The 18,560-nt window shown below is 37.2% G+C and overlaps 1 protein-coding gene across 1 annotated transcript; it reads left to right on the top strand.

Annotated features, from left to right (window-relative positions):
• The first annotated feature begins 979 nt into the window (after positions 1–979).
• ube2j1 (ubiquitin-conjugating enzyme E2, J1) lies at positions 980–15,264 on the top strand. Its single transcript, XM_081379232.1, has 8 exons — positions 980–1,205; positions 2,276–2,349; positions 4,276–4,407; positions 6,350–6,434; positions 6,697–6,802; positions 10,186–10,315; positions 11,752–11,862; positions 13,471–15,264. The coding sequence occupies exons 1-8, from the start codon at positions 1,175–1,177 to the stop codon at positions 13,744–13,746; spliced, it is 945 nt and encodes a 314-aa protein (XP_081235358.1). The 5' UTR covers positions 980–1,174; the 3' UTR covers positions 13,747–15,264.
• Positions 15,265–18,560: the final 3,296 nt, after the last annotated feature.

Here is an 18,560-nt window from a genome sequence, read left to right as displayed (position 1 = left end):
TTTTTTTTATTACTACACTTTGAAGACAAACACTGGCCGACTTCTGTCAATGATGGAGGACCTTCTTCCTCCATCACCCTGAGGAAAGCAATTTTTCATTTCTGTGCAAAGACCAGATATAGCTACGACTTTTCTTGCATTCGCGTTGCCTTGAACCACATCTCTCTGAAAAACATAAACTCTCTGACAAACCAAGAAGAGAATTCAGGGCAAGATTGTCCCCACACACTACCTTAACATCAGAAGTATCACTTCTCTTACAAAATGTATAATTTGCTGATGTATGGCGTCAAACATACTCTTTGAAAAGCCACAACTCGCTATAATTTATTTTTATTTTTTTTATGAATGTGTGTAGATTTTTATTTATTTATTTGTTATTATTTTTTATTAAACATTTAGTAACAAAAGACAAAAGTGAAAAGTCATAAATAAGAGAAAAAAGCCAGAGTTTCAGGGACTGATAAATATTACATCACATTTGAAATCAGAAAAAGAAAGAAAGAAAAACAAAATAAATAAATACAAGAAAATAAATAAAATTAAGTTACAAAATGAGGAAGTATCAATTAAAAATTAAATAAATAAATATTCTCCCCACAAAACATAAAATAATAATAATAAAAATAATACAAGATTTATACAAAAACGCCCCCCCCCCCCCCCAAAAAAAAGAGCATACATTCAAAGTTTTAGTTGCCTTTTTGTTACAAGAGGTAGATAAGGATTTGATATAAATCTTAACATCTTCTTGAAAGTGACTTTCATAGTTTTGCACTTGTGGATAAAAAATTTACAAGCAAAATAATTAAGTTGCAAAGAAAACATATATTCTCATATTGCTTCTCAAAAATTAAAGACCCAAATAAAACATACAACTCGCTATAAAATTATGACACAGCTTTTCAGTGGCTGACGTCACACAGCGCTGTTCGCGTGAAGCGCACCAATAAAGTTCCGCCATTCAAACGCTAAATTTACTTCCTGTTTTCATTTTTTTGTATGTCCTGTGACATCTGAGAAAATCATCTCGAAAGTAGCAAAAAACTTCAGTGCTGCCACGTCAGGATTACAGCCCTAGATAAACACCTGGCGAAATCCCAAGAGAGAGACACACACACACACCAAATAACCTGAACGGAAAACACCAGCCCAGCGCGAGGTTTGTTCCGTCATGGAGAGCAAATACAACTTGAAGAGCCCAGGTATGTCACCACATCTTTAATACATCATCGATATTACATTTAATGACATGAGTTATGTGCTCTGAAAAGGCGTTATACTTACATTCAGCCCTTAAATGTCATTAGCTAACGTTAGCTGGATTATTAGCCTTAACGTTAGCCAACGGCAGCTCGTTCAAGTGTGTGTGTCGATACAGTTCATCTCATTCTGTGCTGGAATGCGTCGAGCAAACATCAACAACTACCGTGCCATATAACGTTACATTAATATAGTTTTAGTGCAATGTAATGGTAACGTTATATATCCATAGTATCAGGGTACTACCACCACAGTATACTGTAAGTTATATAATATATAATACAATATATTGGGAAGCAACCAGTAATTGTAACATATTTGTTCAGTTTGGCATTGCAGTAATATGTGATTATTTTGTCAAGCGATTACTATTTGTAATAATCAAATCACACATTTTATTGGTTTCACTTTATTTTAAGGTGTCCATGTTACAGTGTAATTATACATTTAAGTACTGAGTAATATTAATGAACTGCATGTACTTACTACTATTTTTATTTTTTATTGTTTTATTGCGCACACACACACATGGATGTTTTGTCCTGCAATAATTAACGTACACCATAGCCAAATTGCTACGCTTTTTTGTTTTTACACGCTTTGTCTTGCTAATGATCATGGCTGGGATCTCCTGGGACGCGCTGAGGTTGCTGGGTGTTTCCTTTCTATCTTAAGTCAAAGGGTTCACCATCAAGTCAGACTTTTATGGCTTATGCAGGAAAGCGATGAAACATGTTTCAGTATGAAATACTGTAATGAAATTATGTTTGTCTTTGTATACACAACTTATTAAATTGTTCCTAATGAATATAATAAAATGATTCTTTCATATTTTTTGAGAGAGACTAATACAACAACCAATCTAGTACAGGTCTACTGTAATGCAGAGTCAGTATATTCTTTATATTACAAGCCTTATTTTTTGGGCCAGCCATTATATTGAATATTTGTTGCAGATATGGACATAAGATCGCAGCTCGATGACAGATGTGTGTTTTCTTGTGTGTATTAGCTGTGAAGAGGCTGATGAAGGAGGCTGCTGAACTCCGGGACCCGACCCAGCACTATCATGCTCAGCCACTGGAGGTCAGACGCGACTAATGTCTAGTTTGATTATCATAAAATTAATAATTACATGTATATTTTTTATTATATAATAATAATATAATAATAATAATATTATTATTATTATTTAATATTGTTATTTTCTTAGTTTGTGTGTCTAATTATAATCTATTTTGCTAGTTTGTTAGAGTTATGATATGCTTTTAGCATTTCTGTTAATGACCTCCTCATTTCCTCATTTGCAAGTCGCTTTGGATAAAAGCGTCTGCCTGTCAAATAACATCCTTAAAGGGGTCCTATTAGTCTTTGGGGTCTACTGGAATGTTTACATCATTTAATGTTCAAAATACACATTTTTTCTTCTGTCTGAACGCTCTGTTTTAGTTTTGTTTCTTTAAAAACCGCCTTCCAAAAAGCGCGGCCGGCTCTGATTGGCCAGCCGGCCTCAGTCTGTTAAAGGGTTAGTTCACCCAAAAATGAAAATTCTGTCAGTAATTACTCTCCCTCATGTTGTTACAACCCCGTAAGACTTTCGTTCATCTTCGGAACACAGATTAAGATATTTTTGATTAAATCTGAAAGCTGGCTCACTCCTCCATGGGCTTCTAAGGCATTATAACTTGCTGGCCCAGAAAATGCATTAAAGACATCGTAAATATAGTCCAAGTGACTCCAGTGGCTCAATCTTAAGTTTATAAAGCGACGAGAATAATTTTTGTGCGCAAAAAACCCCGAAAATAACGACTTTATTCCACTGTTCATTTCCTTCTCTCTGGGCCTCGAGTGAGTTCACGTAGTGTAACAGCGCAGCGCATCTGTGTTGTACGTCACACGTAGGCTCACTATTGGCCAACGCTGGTCATGTGTGTGATGTGTGTGACGTACAACACAGAACCGCTGCGCTGTTTTACTACGTGAACTCACTCGAGGCCCACAGAGAAGGAAATGAATAGTGGAATAAAGTCGTTATTTTGTTTTTTTTTTGCCTTGGGTAGATTCACAAAAAGACCCTAGATTGCATTTTGGTGAGAGTTACCCTTTAAATGAGGAATATTGTGAGATATTCGACAGGTTCTGACAAAATATGGATTCCTGCTGTCTTTTGAAAATGTTTTAATTATTTCAAAAATCGGTTAGAATGAATGATTCAATGACTCATTAATGAAGACTTCACTTGTTTCATTACTGTTTTTGAACGAATTTGTTGAATGATTCAATGATGAACACATTTTTAACAGTCACTTGTCGCCACCTACTGGCGTAATTATGTAATTGATACAGTCTTGATTTGAAGTGCCAAGTTACTTTCAAACGCTGATTTACTCAATTTTGATCGCTTCCGTAGACATCAGTGTTTATATTCAAACTATAAACTTTTATCTCAGCACTTCTTTGATACTATGAATATTTGCAACAAAGAAATAACGATATTGTGTGGTTGAAAAGACTGTTTGTGAAGCTCATACCTATACATGACGACTGCTCTCTGAGGCTCAGTGGCGGATTTAAACACAGATCTTTATGTTCGCTGGGGTTTTGTCAAAGGTTAAATAGACACAGGCCAATCTTTGTCATTTATGAGTAACCTCGCACGGGATCGCAATCAAGATTGCAGTCTTTTAAGGGTTAGTCGTGCAGCTCTAGTGCGCACTGCCACTGATATAGTGAATAACTCCTTTGTAACTTTACAGACCTTTTTCATGAGCAAACGACAACATTACACACTAAAGAAAGATGAACATGGGGAAAATAAAAGCATAATAGGACCACCTTAAGAAATATCAGGAGCTTTGGTTTTATCTGAGGCTTTACATGAACCCAAGATTAAGTTATCACTGTAAGTTATATTAGACATTACGGTTAAAGAAGGGTGAGTTCGAGCATCAGAGGTCAACTCTTCATGTTGAATCATCACGCTGTCTGATGTGACTCTCGTGTGTTGATCAGGATAACCTGTTTGAGTGGCACTTCTCCGTTCGAGGACCTCCAGACTCTGACTTCGATGGAGGAGTTTATCACGGGCGGATCGTTCTGCCCCCCGAATACCCCATGAAGCCCCCCAGCATCATCCTGCTCACCGTAAGACAAGCGTTGTCTCCTTCTTAAACCTAATGCCTCTATTTTAATCCCACACAGTCCTTCACACATCTTACATGGGGTTGAGAACCGAGAAGCGGTTCATGTTCCCAACCCAATGATTTGCATGACACTCGTTTTCAGGAATTATCATGTCTTCTGCTTTGCTATTGAACCTACAGGTGCCTTGAAAGAAATGTTTTAGCTTTTAGAACGAAATCACTATGTGACACTAAAACAGACACCACTAATTTCTATTGTGTAGTCCTCTCACATGCGTTGTGACCGGTGCGCTGTCATTCGTGAGCAAAAGTCACTCGTGAGTCGGTTCTCATAGGGCCGTGACACACCAAGCCTGTCCGGCTAGTATTTAGTTTTAGCGAATGAGTCAATGCACAAGAATAAAAGCGAAAGCGAATAAAGAAGTCAAGACGGCACAGACAGAAGGAGGTTATCATTTTATATCATCTAACCTGCACAAATATTTTCATAATAACATGAGCCGCCGCCTGGAAAGAAGAATGCATGATTGATATTCATAATAATAAGCAAGCGCTGCTTTGTTTACAGTTTCTTTCTGCAGTCCTAGTTTCGGTTTCTCTTTTTGAAGGAAGATTACAGACTACTGATGCCGGCTGATATAGAGTGAATGAATGAATAATCTTTATTTCGAACAATTAAAAAAATGAATTAAACAAAAGACAGCAACACATGAAATATCCATCAATAAAATAAAACAAAAACAAGAAAAGCCAAACATTTTTTTTTACCATAATAATCAAACTGTTCGAAAAGGGATAGGTAGAAGCCCTGGGCTTATCAGGACCTACCCCCAGTAACTACCCAAACCAAATCACATCGAACAAGATAAAAATAAAACTTTTGTACCTTTTTTTAAATTGCAACGTTAACACTTTGTTTGATCGAATTGCTCAGACCATTCCACAAAAGCACCCCACAAACAGAAATACACATACTTTTGAGCTTTGTCCGAGTCCTATGTTGTCTCAAATTTAAATCCCCTCTTAAGTTATAACCCCCAACCCTATCTGTGAATAGTTGGTGTATGTAGACAGATATTTACTTACTCACAAAATCTGACGTAACCTGTCTGTCTGTCGCTATCACAAAAAAGGCGTATTTTTCAGGCTAGACCAGCCAATGCACATGTGCAGTCCTAAGCGTGAGTGTCCGGTCTCTGGGAATCGCAGCGGCATTGACTTTACCATGCAGTGATTGGCTCTTTTTCTTAGTTAGGCGGGACGAATTCTGCTATATTGGTCATTGCAGTTTCTTCTATTTATTCATAAGTGATATGGGAGTGAACCGGCTTTGTATATCTATAGATTGCAAGATTGCGAAGACATTTTTTCAGTATAAGATTAATTAGATAATATTACATATAATTTTGTAGTAAAACTTAAAGCGTTGCCCGAGTATTTGTCTTATTTCCACCTGCTTTTTATCACTTAAAGGTGCTGTATGCAATTTTTATGTATACCATAATATGGTTGCATATATTTAGGAAACATGCTGAGTTCACACACTCGTTTCTCTGTAAAACTCTTCTACAGCCGCCAGTTATTCTACTTAGAAATGTCTGTCTTTGTTTTGGTCTGTGTGACTCCGCCCACTTCCAGTTCACCCAATAGTGATTCAACACCCCGGGATGCCAGTTGGTGGAAAACACACTGTATTGCAGCCAGCAAAAAAACTGGGTCAGAGATCGCAGATTCTTCCCAACCTAAAAAGCCTCGTGTCCATCTAAACATCTCTATGAACGTGAACATATTAATAATTGGATAAATTAACTCGTCATCTTACAGTGTAATGCTCGTTTCTGTGTCCTCTTTGTGATCTACTGACTTACTCTTCCCCTAACCATTCTTCTGTTGTGCTTCTCTGTTTCTCTTGCAATGAATATAAACGTTCCTCTCATCCTCAGCCCAATGGACGGTTTGAGGTTGGGAAGAAGATCTGTCTGAGTATTTCCGGTCACCATCCAGAGACGTGGCAGCCGTCATGGAGTAGTGAGTGTCTTCATGAATTGCGTTTATACCACCTCTAAGAAACTGAATAGCCATTGCTATATATATATATGTATATATAATATATATATATTTTTACATTAATTTATTATTGAATTAAAACAGCCTTAATTTTCTATACAAAATATAAAATTACCCAGACATGAAATGAATCCACTTGCTGCTGTGTGACACATCTGTAACCTTCATCCTTTAGTTGCCTTTGTATCCAACATTAAGCTGTATGTTTTTCTCTTTGTGTCAGTTCGGACAGCTTTAATAGCGATCATTGGATTCATGCCGACTAAAGGGGAAGGAGCGATAGGATCTCTGGATTACACTCCTGAGGAGAGAAGAGCTCTCGCTAAAAAGTAAGATGTCGGTCCTCTTCATTTTCATCTGAGAAAAACATGGTCAGTCCTCGTGTGTAGACGGTGCACAGGGTCATACACACCATCAGGGTAACACACACAATACTTGATGCAAAGTGCATATCATACGTGACGTGTCAGGCAGGGACTTCTGGGAAGGAAGGTCTTTTTGCTTTTTTTCCCACCATAAATGATATGGTAATTCATAGGTTTTACTTGCAAAAAGCAAAGCCTACATTGTACAGTACAGTAAAATGCCATATAATACCATGTTAAACCATTTACAGTTTCTCACCATATATGGTAAATTACAGTTAACTGATTAACAGTGTTATGCCCACTTTTTAAATGTGATATAACATAAGGATAAAAACATTGAAGTTGAATTGAAATTAAATGAGCTAAAGCTAAATAAGCTAAAGTTGCCAAAAGCTTGTGTGTGTAAACAAATCAAACAGGCGAATATTATAGATTCTTGCATTCTTGTAATTAATCTTGTAAATATCATTTACAATACATGAAAAACACAGGAGAGGGGCAATGAGTGGTTTTAAATCAAAGAAAACAATTAAACGAAAAACCCCTCTGCGTTCTCGTAAAGTCTTATCTAACTAATAAAGAAAAAACAGCAAAATGAAAATAAACAATCTTCAGTGTCAGGATGCACAACTAAACTACACTAAGTAAAAAAAGCACAAACACAAGAGTCACACATGATGTATTAACACAACCTCAAACTCTGTGTCGTGTGACGGACGTCTTGTGGAATATTAACTCACTGGGTCTGAGAGACATTTCAGATGAAGGTTAAAAAAACATGCCACGAAACAAACAAATCAACAATGTAAACTTTGATTTGACAGTACAAAATCAAGTGAATAACACGCACCAAAAAATACAACAACAAAATGGTTGTTTCAGTAAAAACAGCAAGCAGAAGTCATTATCATTATCATGTCCAGCTGAGGCCTCTTTCTGCATGTGTGGACATGCTGTGTCCTTTATAAACACACAAATACATCTGAAGAAGTGACAGACTGTTGTTCTCAGCGACGTTTCTCTAATCAACACGTGCTGATTAAACGTCCGCCCCCGTCACACACATGAAAATAACACACAACATCTGTGGGCTCTCGTGTTGTTCAGTCTGCCTTCAAACCATCCACCATCATCATGGACTAATGCAATACCGGTCAAAAGTTTGGAATCATGAAGAGTCTCAAAATACTGTAAAAATGCATATATTGTAAAATACAAAAAAAGTCACTTTGAATTTAAATGGGTATCCAGTGTGTGACTGGATCATTATTGCAGTGATTATGATGTTTCTATCGTGTTATATGTTATGTTTGACATCAGTTCTTCTAACACTAACTGATGGAGTGTGTAGCTTTTCATTTCTTAAACAACCATGTATGAAACACATCATGATCATATTCCAGGATGACAATGTCAGGATTCATCCGGCTCAGATTGTGAAAGAATGGTTGTGAGGAGCTTGAAGATGAAGAGTCACGCATGAGTTGATGCTCCTCTGAGTCCAGATCTTAAACTCAGTGAAAGTCTTCAGGATGTTCTGGAGGAGACTTTACAGAGTCTTTACATTGACAACACAATATCTTCACCAAAGATTGATGCACCTCTTGATGGACATTAATGTTGTGATGCTATTTCCATCAAGAGGTGCATAAATATTTTCCTTACACAAACCTGCAATGATTAATTGTTAAATAACACACATATACTTTATGTATTTAATCTCACTTTATTAAGCAATGTCTTTGATCCAATTCAACCATACTAATAAGCAATTATAACTTCTGTAATACATCACATTTGTGTTTATTTTTTGTATTGCTGAAGAGTGTTGAGCGTTCTCCTCCTGCTTCCTGTTCTGTTGCGCTCCAGAATGACTGTACAGCTGACAGGTGTGTTTACTGTACAGGCATGCGTTTGCATTTCCTTCAGCCTGAGGCTTATTCACTTCACTTGTGTGGTGTAAAAGAGCCTTTGCATTTGCCAATTAGTTTTTTGTTATTTAAAAAACAAAAACAAGCAAGCCCAGCAAAAGTAACACAAGGCATTACATTCCATAAAAGTAACTTGGGGAGTAATGCAACATTGTAACAGATTACTTTTAAAGGTAACTTTCCCCAACACTGGTTGTTACTATATTGTGTATTTTAGCACAACTGGAACGCTGTATCCGGTTGTTTAGTCTGACTCACGGGTCACCATTTTCAGGTCCAAACGCTCTGTCCGATGACAAAAGCAAACAACAAACAGTGTGGTAACGTTTGTTACAATAAACCAACATTACAATAAAGTCTTATTAGTTAATGTATTAACTAACATTGACTTACAATACATTTATTACAGTATTTATTAATCTTTGTTCATCAGTTCAAGTTGGCTCAGGTCCTTTAAATAATATTAACATACAACTTTTGATTTTTGATGAAAGTAACGGTAACTAAAATTAATAAATGCTTCAAAAGTATTTTTTAGAACCTTATTGTAAAGTGTTGCCAGCAGTGCTAAATTAATATACACTCATGTTGTGCTGTAATACTACCGAAAAATCCTGATCTAACCGGTTACATGGCTAAACGGCATGCTTTTAGACAGTGATTATTTTTTTAGCAATCGTTAAAATACTTCAGCTTGTAGACTGTAGTGTACAAGGGGAGTTTTTTTAGCTTAGTTTAAAGTCAGCATAAAAAGGAAATTGTGACAGTCTTTTCTTCTGGATTGTGTCAGATATCTATGGAAGCTTGTTTCCGCCACAAAATAAAACATTTTTAAAGATAATTGCGACTTTTTTTCTCACAATTGCGACTTTATATCACGCAATTCTGACTTTATATCTCCCAATTCTGACTTTATAACACCTAATTGCGAGTTTATAACTCGCAATTCTGACATCTTTTCTCAGAAGTCCAATTCTAAGGAAAAAAAAGATCTCAGAATAGTTTATATTTCACAATTCTGACTTTATAACATGCAATTGCGACTTTATATCTCCCAATTGCGACTTTATTTCTCAGAATAGCAACTTTATATCTCGCAATTCTGACTTCATATCTCGCAATTGTGAGAAAAAAAGTCAGAATTGTAAGATAAAAAGTCGCAATTATTATTATTTATTTATTATTCAGTGGCGGAAACAAGCTTCCACAGATATCAGAGTGAAACCGCTTCTGGAACATGAACAAATGATTGGATGGTTGTGGTTTGCTATTGGTGGATCATATGTGATTGACAGGTCGCCCCGCCCTCATCATCAGAGAAGAGAGGCTACAAGAGGGAGGGGAACATATTTTGAAATAAATCATTTCGAATATATACCTCAATATTCCGTAAATGTGTGTTTTGTTTGGCAGGTCTCAGGATTTCTGCTGTGAAGGTTGTGGCAGCTGTATGCGCTCCGCTCTGCTAGCGCTCTCTCCTGACAGTGACCTTCGACCTGTCGACCCTCAGGCGCACAGACTGGCCCAGCAGATCAGCTTCAAGGTGACCCTCACTGTTCATCACACTCAACATCCAGCATAGTGTATTCTCATCAAGATTAATACGGCAAGACCCCTCGGGTGAATAGCGTAAAAAGTTTAGACATGCAATTAAGGCGTTATCTAATTAAATATGTGCTAATTTGCATCAATTTCCAGAATAGAAATCTGAACAGGTTCAAAATTCTTGTTTCATTTTGTTGACATATTAGAGTACGCTCCATGAATCTGAAAACACTGTAAACAGAGAGAGAGAAAATCTCACCATATTTGCAATCCAATTCCAAAATTTAAAATAAACATTTGTAGGAATAAAATGTATAAAACAAGTGCAGCTGAAGGGGAGATTTGAAACACATTTTGAGAAACTGCCCTTTAAAGATGTGTATGTGTAATTAGGAGTTTAAAAAATACTTAATATTCAGTAATATTATTGATTTGACTGCACAAAACTTGAACTGAATTGAGCTGGACAATGACATCACTGTTTTCTACAGAGCTGCTTTATAGCCGAGTCCACTTTGTTTCATAATTGACACAGTTATTGAACTGAACTGAATCAACATTGACCTGAATAATGACACTATTGTCGTCTTAGAGCTGCTTCACTGTTTATCACTGAAGCTGCTTTAAAACAGTTTTATATAAAGCGCTACAGGAATAAAGGTGACGACTAATTGAAATCTACAGACGGTGATAAAATAAGTTTTAATAATAACATGTTCACACATTCTAATTTGTTACACCTGTTAATTTGTACAATTATTTAATTTGTACATCTAAATTTAAGTTATGTTATAGTGTTTTATTATTTTGATGTCTTTATTATTATTCTATGTTTTCCAAGCTTTGGCAATGTTGTATTATGTACAGCATAATGTTGTCATGCCCATCCGGAAATTAAGACCAGGACTTTTCTCAATTTTAAAACTAGACTTGATCAGGTGGTCTACACAAGATGTCGTATAGGTCACACAAATTTGACCCATGTTTTTTTACTTAAAGGTGAAGACCCAACATTAACTGTCAAACATATTTTATTAGATTGTCCTGGACTTAACACAAGTAGAATGCTTTTTTATGAAGTTATTTCAGTTAAGGACATTTTTAGTGAGATTATACCTGAAAAGGTTTTGGATTTTTTATCATGTTATCTTAAAAATATACATTGTATAATATGACTTGCTGGTTATCTTTGTTCTGTTTTTATTGTATTTATATGATATTTGTGTTTTTGTAATTTAATTTTTGCCATGAAGATAGCTCTGATTGCTGACATGGCATTAAATAAAAAAGATGATGATGATGATGATGTACAGTCATGCCAATAAAGTAATTTTGAATTAGAATTTTATTAAATAAACACTTTCTCAAAATAGTTTTTGCCCTACGCCAGAATAGGAGCATTAAGGGTTTTTCACTGGTTTATTGTGTCGTCAGGCGGAGTCGAGCTCATCGGCATCGGCATCGGCGGCGGCGGCGGCTTCCAGTGACAGTGAGAGTACGTCTACACCAGAGAGAGACACAGAAGACACGTCTTCAGCTGAGCAGGTGCAGGACGACACACACTCGTACACCGCATCATTTATGGCTCATTCGCTGCTGGTGATGTTGATGAGGGTGTGTTCACACTTGGCATGTTTGGCTTGATTAGGCACTTTCCCATTGAAAATGGGCAATAATATTATATTTGGATAATTTAGATCGGTCGTGGTCCCTGTGTCTCATCTGGTTGCCCGTTGATGGCAACATTGCTCAAAATGTTGCCCTGTGTATCATCACCTTTAGTGCGGTTCATTTGAATAAGTGTGAACGCTGCCGTCTGAACCAAACAAGCGGAGTCTTGGTCGAGAGAGAGAGAGAGAGAGAGAGAGAGAGAGAGAGAGAGAGAGAGAGAGAGAGAGAGAGAGAGAGAGGAGAGAGAGAGAGAGAGGAGAGAGAGAGAGAGAGAGAGAGAGAGAGAGGGAGAGGGAGAGGGAGAGGGAGAGGGAGAGGGAGAGGGAGAGGGAGAGGGAGAGGGAGAGAGAGATATTCATTCCTGACACTGGTTTCGAGTTTTTTTTTACACATTTTCCAACTTTTTCTATTTTATATCTTTTCTGTAATAGAACATTTTACAATTTGCATAGTACATGGTTTTTTTTTGAACAAATAAACGCTATAAAATAGAACTAAATAAATTACTCCAGGTGTGGGTAATTCAAACATCTAAAGTGCAGTGTTATGGAAGAACCATTTCCTTTTCACATTCAATATCCAATAATTTTTATATAAAAATAATAAAATAATAAAATTCAATAAAATAATATATAAATAAAAAATAAATAGCCTTGCAGTATAAAGATATTTCTCAAAGCACTCACACACAGGCCTATTGCAATCACTTGTACAAACTGAATAATAAAACAAGTTTAAATGGGTACATTTTCTATAAATATTAGTCTTCGTTTTCTTTTCTGACATAGCCTATTCCAGTTCTTGTTAAAACACGCAAATTCTGTGCATTTTGGGCGCTTTTTTGTGAAACCCTATTTAGGCTATTTTATCCATCAAAAGTGTGCTTTCCCTTTAATTGAGCGTGAGCAGTGCAGCAAATAGACTCGGCGCCGAAACACGCGCTTCACTGCTCGCGACGCTCCTGCTTGACGCTCATGCGCTGCTCCCGCTCCCGTTGTGAAAGCACTCATTGATTAACATGCACGCTGAAAAAAAAATACGCACTTGCGGTCTGGACGGACGTAATTCACGAGGTTTCCTACATGTGTGTTCCGTGTGCACGTGTGATTCTGATGTTGCGCGATGTTAATCATGCGGCGCCCGAGTGCATTTGACCGGCATAAAATCGGTATTTGTCAGACTGACCGGCCGGTCGCCGGTCACGGCCGATCACGTGAAAATCGGCCAATTCCGGTCACCAGCCGATCAATCGGTGCATCCCTAATTTCTTTAGGTTCGGTGTTAAAGTGACAATGTGAACGCCAAGCAAACCAAGACTAAATGTTTTTGTTTGTTTTTGGTCTGGACCAAATGAACCAAGCGAACCGAACTACAAGTGTGAACACACCCTCAAGCTGTAGTGTGAACACACAATGAGTGTGTCTGTAATGTGTGTGCCCCAGTGTGTCTATAATGATCTCTGCTCTCTTTCTTGTGTTCTAGACTGAATCCTCATTCGTGGCTGCTCAGACATCAAGCGAGGGTCCATCCGTTCCAGCGGCTCCGAGTCCACGTCAGCGGCGCTCGCAGAACCAGAACCAGACCCAGAGCCCGAGGTACCCCACGTTTACGGCCTCCCCCGCCCCCCCACACCCGCAGCAGGACCCCAGTCACACGGGCTGCGCCGTCCTCATAGTGCTCCTCACACTCGCGCTCGCCGCGCTCATCTTCCGCAGAATCTACTTGGCCCACGAGTACAAGTTTGATTACGAGCTGTGAACTCTTTCTGCTCCGCCTGAAACATGTCGTCCTCGTCCAAATCCAGCAGACGGGGTGTGTGTGTGTGTGTGTGTGTGTGTGTGTGTGTCCTCTTCCTGGACGCTGCCCAGCACCAAGACTTCTGGGTGTATCAGAACAAAACCTGAAGAGGCGAATCTCAGTAAGCTTGTCAAGAACATGTCAATCAAAGCTTGTTTTCGCCACAGAATAAAAAAGATGATTGCGATCTCAAAGTTCAAATTTTTTTTTTCTAGGAATTGCTAGTTAATATCTCGCAATTCTAAACAAGAAGGTCAGAATTGCGAGATATAAACTCAATATTAACTTTATTTCTCAGAATTGTGAGATATAACTCACACTTGCTGCAATCCTGCAATTGTCACTTTATAACTTGCAGTTCTGTGAGATTAAAAAGTCACAATTAGCTTTTTTATGAATTTGATTCAGTGGCAGAAACAAGCTTGCATCGATTTCCCCCCTAAAAATTACTAATTTATATTTTACATAAAGAGAAGACAGTTTCTGATGTTACAATTATCCCCGAGCTATTTTAACTGTAAAGTATTTATGCATCATGATGGTAATTATTGTACTGCCTTTTAAATTGGGAACATTTTATTTAAAAAAATATCAATGTGAACATCTGGACACATTACTGTACATTACATTATCACATGATGTAATAAGAACTGGGTACTATTCCTGTTTTCTTCAATATAATTAATAAAATAAAAAAATTTGGCGGGTGAAATATGACGTTTTCAATATTTTGAGGGTTTAACACAGACAGCTTCTGATGTGCTTCTGAAACGTATACGACGTCTGTCTCGGAATCGAACATTTACGCACTATAATAATGTAGGCATGGTTGTAATATTGTACATTTTGCTTTTAAACGGTGTAAAAACACAACGTTTGCACTTGGATAGATGAGCCTCTCTGGCTGCTCATTCAAGCAGTCAAAATGATGTTTTTATTTTTTACTAATATATCTATAACTCAGTAAATGAGTTTATACATAGTACATGGATTAATGGTGTAGACAAAAGCTACGCTGCCCTTATGTTGATAGACATCTAGAACATCATCTGTTTTTCACTTCCTTTAGCAACAACCAATAAACCTGACTGATCCATAACTGTCTGCTCTTTCCACTCTGTCTTGTAGGTTTTAAAGTACTTCGCAGCATTGAAGTGTTAATATTAATAATATTGCAGCATTAATGTTATTGACATGAAGGATAAGATTGTGTGTCTTAGTTGTTACTTCGCAGACTTTCAGCTGGTTGGCGTTCTGCCAGGAACACACACAATCTAGCATTTTAATTATTATTTTCATGTTTCTATTTACTCCATATATCAATTATGTGCAAAATAGTTTGATTTTTAAGTGTGAGATTGTATTACAGCATATTACATCAACACACTGTATTAAGGCTTTGATTTAATGTGGGGCTTTGTGATTGATGTCTACTACTGTTAAGCACAGATAATCATTAAAACATTTAAATTAATCAGAGATTCAGATCCATTTGTCCTCTGTTCTTTGAGAGTTTATTTCGAGTGCTGGCGTTCTGATGAACGAATAGTGTCGCACTAGCAGATGTTTAAGTCATTCTCTGTACTGCTTTACACATTTTATTAGAATAGTCATCAAAACTATGAAATTATGCAAATTTTAGTATGGTAATTATTCCTGGGATTTGGTCATATTTCGGACTTTTTAAAGTAAAGTCACCAAAATGAAATGTTAAAAGCTTTTCACAATACTGTGGTGTGTCCATTATAATGAATACAAATAATTATTGCATTTAAATCATTTTTATCATAAAACAATGCCCTATTTCTGGTCGTAAACAAAGCATTTTGTCATTTCCCTGAGGCACTTCACTGAATTAGTACTTAGAAAATATTTAACAAAATGTGCAGTGTCTGTAATTTATGGCAATATTGTAAGTATTTATTTGTTACATTTTCTTGTGTAGATTTTGAATTCATATTTTTGAGGCGTATTATGATCAGGGAGGGTACTGCCAAGCTCAAAACTCAATGCCATCACATAAAATTAAGATGGAAAATTATTGTTTTTCAAATTTTCATTTTAATCCGTAAGTACAATGTACTTCTTTCATTGCTGCCATATGCGGTCGACTGTCCTAAACACCTCAACCCCGTCGTGTGTTTGTTTCTCTTTTTTCAGCACGAGGCCTCCTATAGGGTGCTTCACTTATGGGCCCCCATCAGAAAATTCATGACACAAAACAACTTCAGAAATGTTGAACAACGTTTCAAAGGTCAATGTTTTGCAACAAAACGGTGACGTTTTTTTTCTTCTTCTTCTTCACGTTAAAGGGCCAACGACCGAAGTTTATGCAGAAATGAACAATGCTAATTACGCTTTCAATGCGATTCGACTTTTAGTGCATTAAAAATACAAACAATGTAAAGCAATAGAAATTACATAAAATTTTAATTATATTTCCCCACAAAGATAAATGTTTGGTGGTATATCCCGCTCTGAGGTTTGAGAGGACTGTGGGACACGAGCAGGACAGAGTTCGTCTCTTCTCTAATATTTGTGTTTCCTCACAATGCTCCAAAGCAATGGACACTGATTGTAAAGTGTCAGAATCGGGCACAATAGACCTTATTCAGAGCAGCGCCACGACAGGTGTGAAAGTGAGGCTGTGAGGGATAGACTTGCCGTGTTTCCAATGGCATCCGCTGTAAAAAGCTCCTAGATTACTAACAATTTTCCACAGCTTATATTGTCGGGAGTTTTTTGTCAACTGAAATTTCTTGGAAAGATATTTTTTCCAGTGTTTCATCAGCAGAACAATCCAAAAACACATTAAATAACAGTACAGACCATTGAAGAGATGCATGTCTGTCCCTCGCAGCCTCGCTTTCATTCCCATTAAAAATCAAGGATGGCGCTGCTGTGAATAAGGTCTAAAATGTGTTTTGGCTCACCGCTGCTGGTGCTAGGCTACTCTGTAGCACTTAACAAACGCGAATAGCGTTGAACATTAATTTAGTATTCACGGTAAATGCAGATTAATATCGAACATTTCATTTACATATTTTTAGTTTAATTCTTTAAAGCTACACTGTGTAGGATTTTCTCCCATCTAGCGGTGAAATTGTTTATGACTACCAACTGAATATTACTTTCTGCCTCCCATTCCGAGGGCGTTTTAACTCCTACGGTGGCCGTATTATTCCAAATCTGCCGGCAGTCGCAAGTAATCTCCCCCTCACATTCGTCACGGTGCCACTGAGTGTAAAGCGCGAAAGGCAAAGCTTGACTTTCCAGGTATGTCCCTCTTTGGCACATGTATTTTCAAGATGGAGGCGCAACATGGCTGCCGCCATTCGGCCGACTCGCTCATATGTATTCTAAATGGCAGATTCTACACTTACGAGAATTCTTGATTAGTTGGAAGAAGTAATTACACATTAATGAGCACATATATCATTTTGAAAGAACAAAGTGTTTTTTGCTAAGAATCAACTTAAAAAATTACACACTGTAGCTTTAAAAAATATTTCTAGAACTTCGTGCGCCATCTGGCGGCCCTTCGTGGTATTGGATGATGTGGGTATACACCATTCTTGAATAGTTGATCAATGTGCGCTATATAGTCGTTGAGTGCGGTCTAGCTTTTCTAGCTTTTTAAGACGATGTCTCGAGTTAAATAGCTCATCTTTCAAAACACATTACATCTCGACACCAGTGCGCTTCTGCTGTGTTCGTGTGGAACTGAAGCGACTCGACGAATCGATGTGATCGCGATGTGCGCGGCCAATCAGCGCGCGCGTTCAGCAACGCGACGCATAACTCAGTGGATCAGTGTGCGGGAACGGCGGTGACTGAAGATGTCTCTCCTCTCCTTCACTATGAACGCTGCTTTTCTCCTGTTGTGCGTGAGTCTGTGCGGTCAGTGCGGGAAGATGAAGCTCGGCGTCAGGAGAACATCTGTGCAACATCACAATCACGGAACGTAAGTGTCATTTCAACTTATTTCAGTTTTCACAGTCTGTGAGTCTAGTGAGCGGAGGACCAAAGGAAAACTATTATTTACAGGTTGCTTAAATACAATTACTTCAGTAACTACACGATTTTGTGTACAAAAATGCTTGTGTTTTTATATGTTGGGAGTATTTATCATAAATGTTGGTCTTTAATTAAATATATAAGACTAATTACTATTTGTGCTGGCAGAATAAAGATATTTTTAATGTGTCCTTTTATATTTTTGCTCTTTCATAAACCATTCATCATTTTCTGCATCAAATTGTTTTACAGTAGGCAATTTATCAGCTTTCCTTTTGTGAAAACTGTAGTATGACAACCAAATGTAACTGTTTTCTTTTGTTTTTAGTCAATACTTTAATATACTGTATGTTTAGCCTATATAAAAAAGATTTACCTTGAGAAATATTCATAACTAACACCACTAGCCCTATATTCTCATTATAGTCTAATAAGCATCTGGACACCCAGAGTCAGGAACAAACATTTTACAGACAAGAATTGACTTCATTAATGTCAAAATACTATAAGTTGCTTGAGAATCTCTTAATAATAATAATATTTCTATTAATAACATCCTATTAAAAAAATAAAAATACTTATTATGATTAAAATCACTGCTAATATATAGTGTGCATATAAAAAATAAACTGCACTTAATTCTAGATCTTTATTTTACCACTGTTAAAAAGGTCATTTTAGCCTGAGAGCCTGAAGACGGGTTGTTGAATAAGGAAACACCCGTTTGCCTGTGTGTAGTGTGTCAGTTCATGTCCTGC

Source organism: Scardinius erythrophthalmus (assembly GCF_964197995.2).
Source record: "Scardinius erythrophthalmus genome assembly, chromosome: 11".
Taxonomy (NCBI): domain Eukaryota; kingdom Metazoa; phylum Chordata; class Actinopteri; order Cypriniformes; family Leuciscidae; genus Scardinius; species Scardinius erythrophthalmus.
Note: the sequence above shows the minus strand (reverse complement) of the source record. Positions and strands in the feature narration are given on the sequence as shown.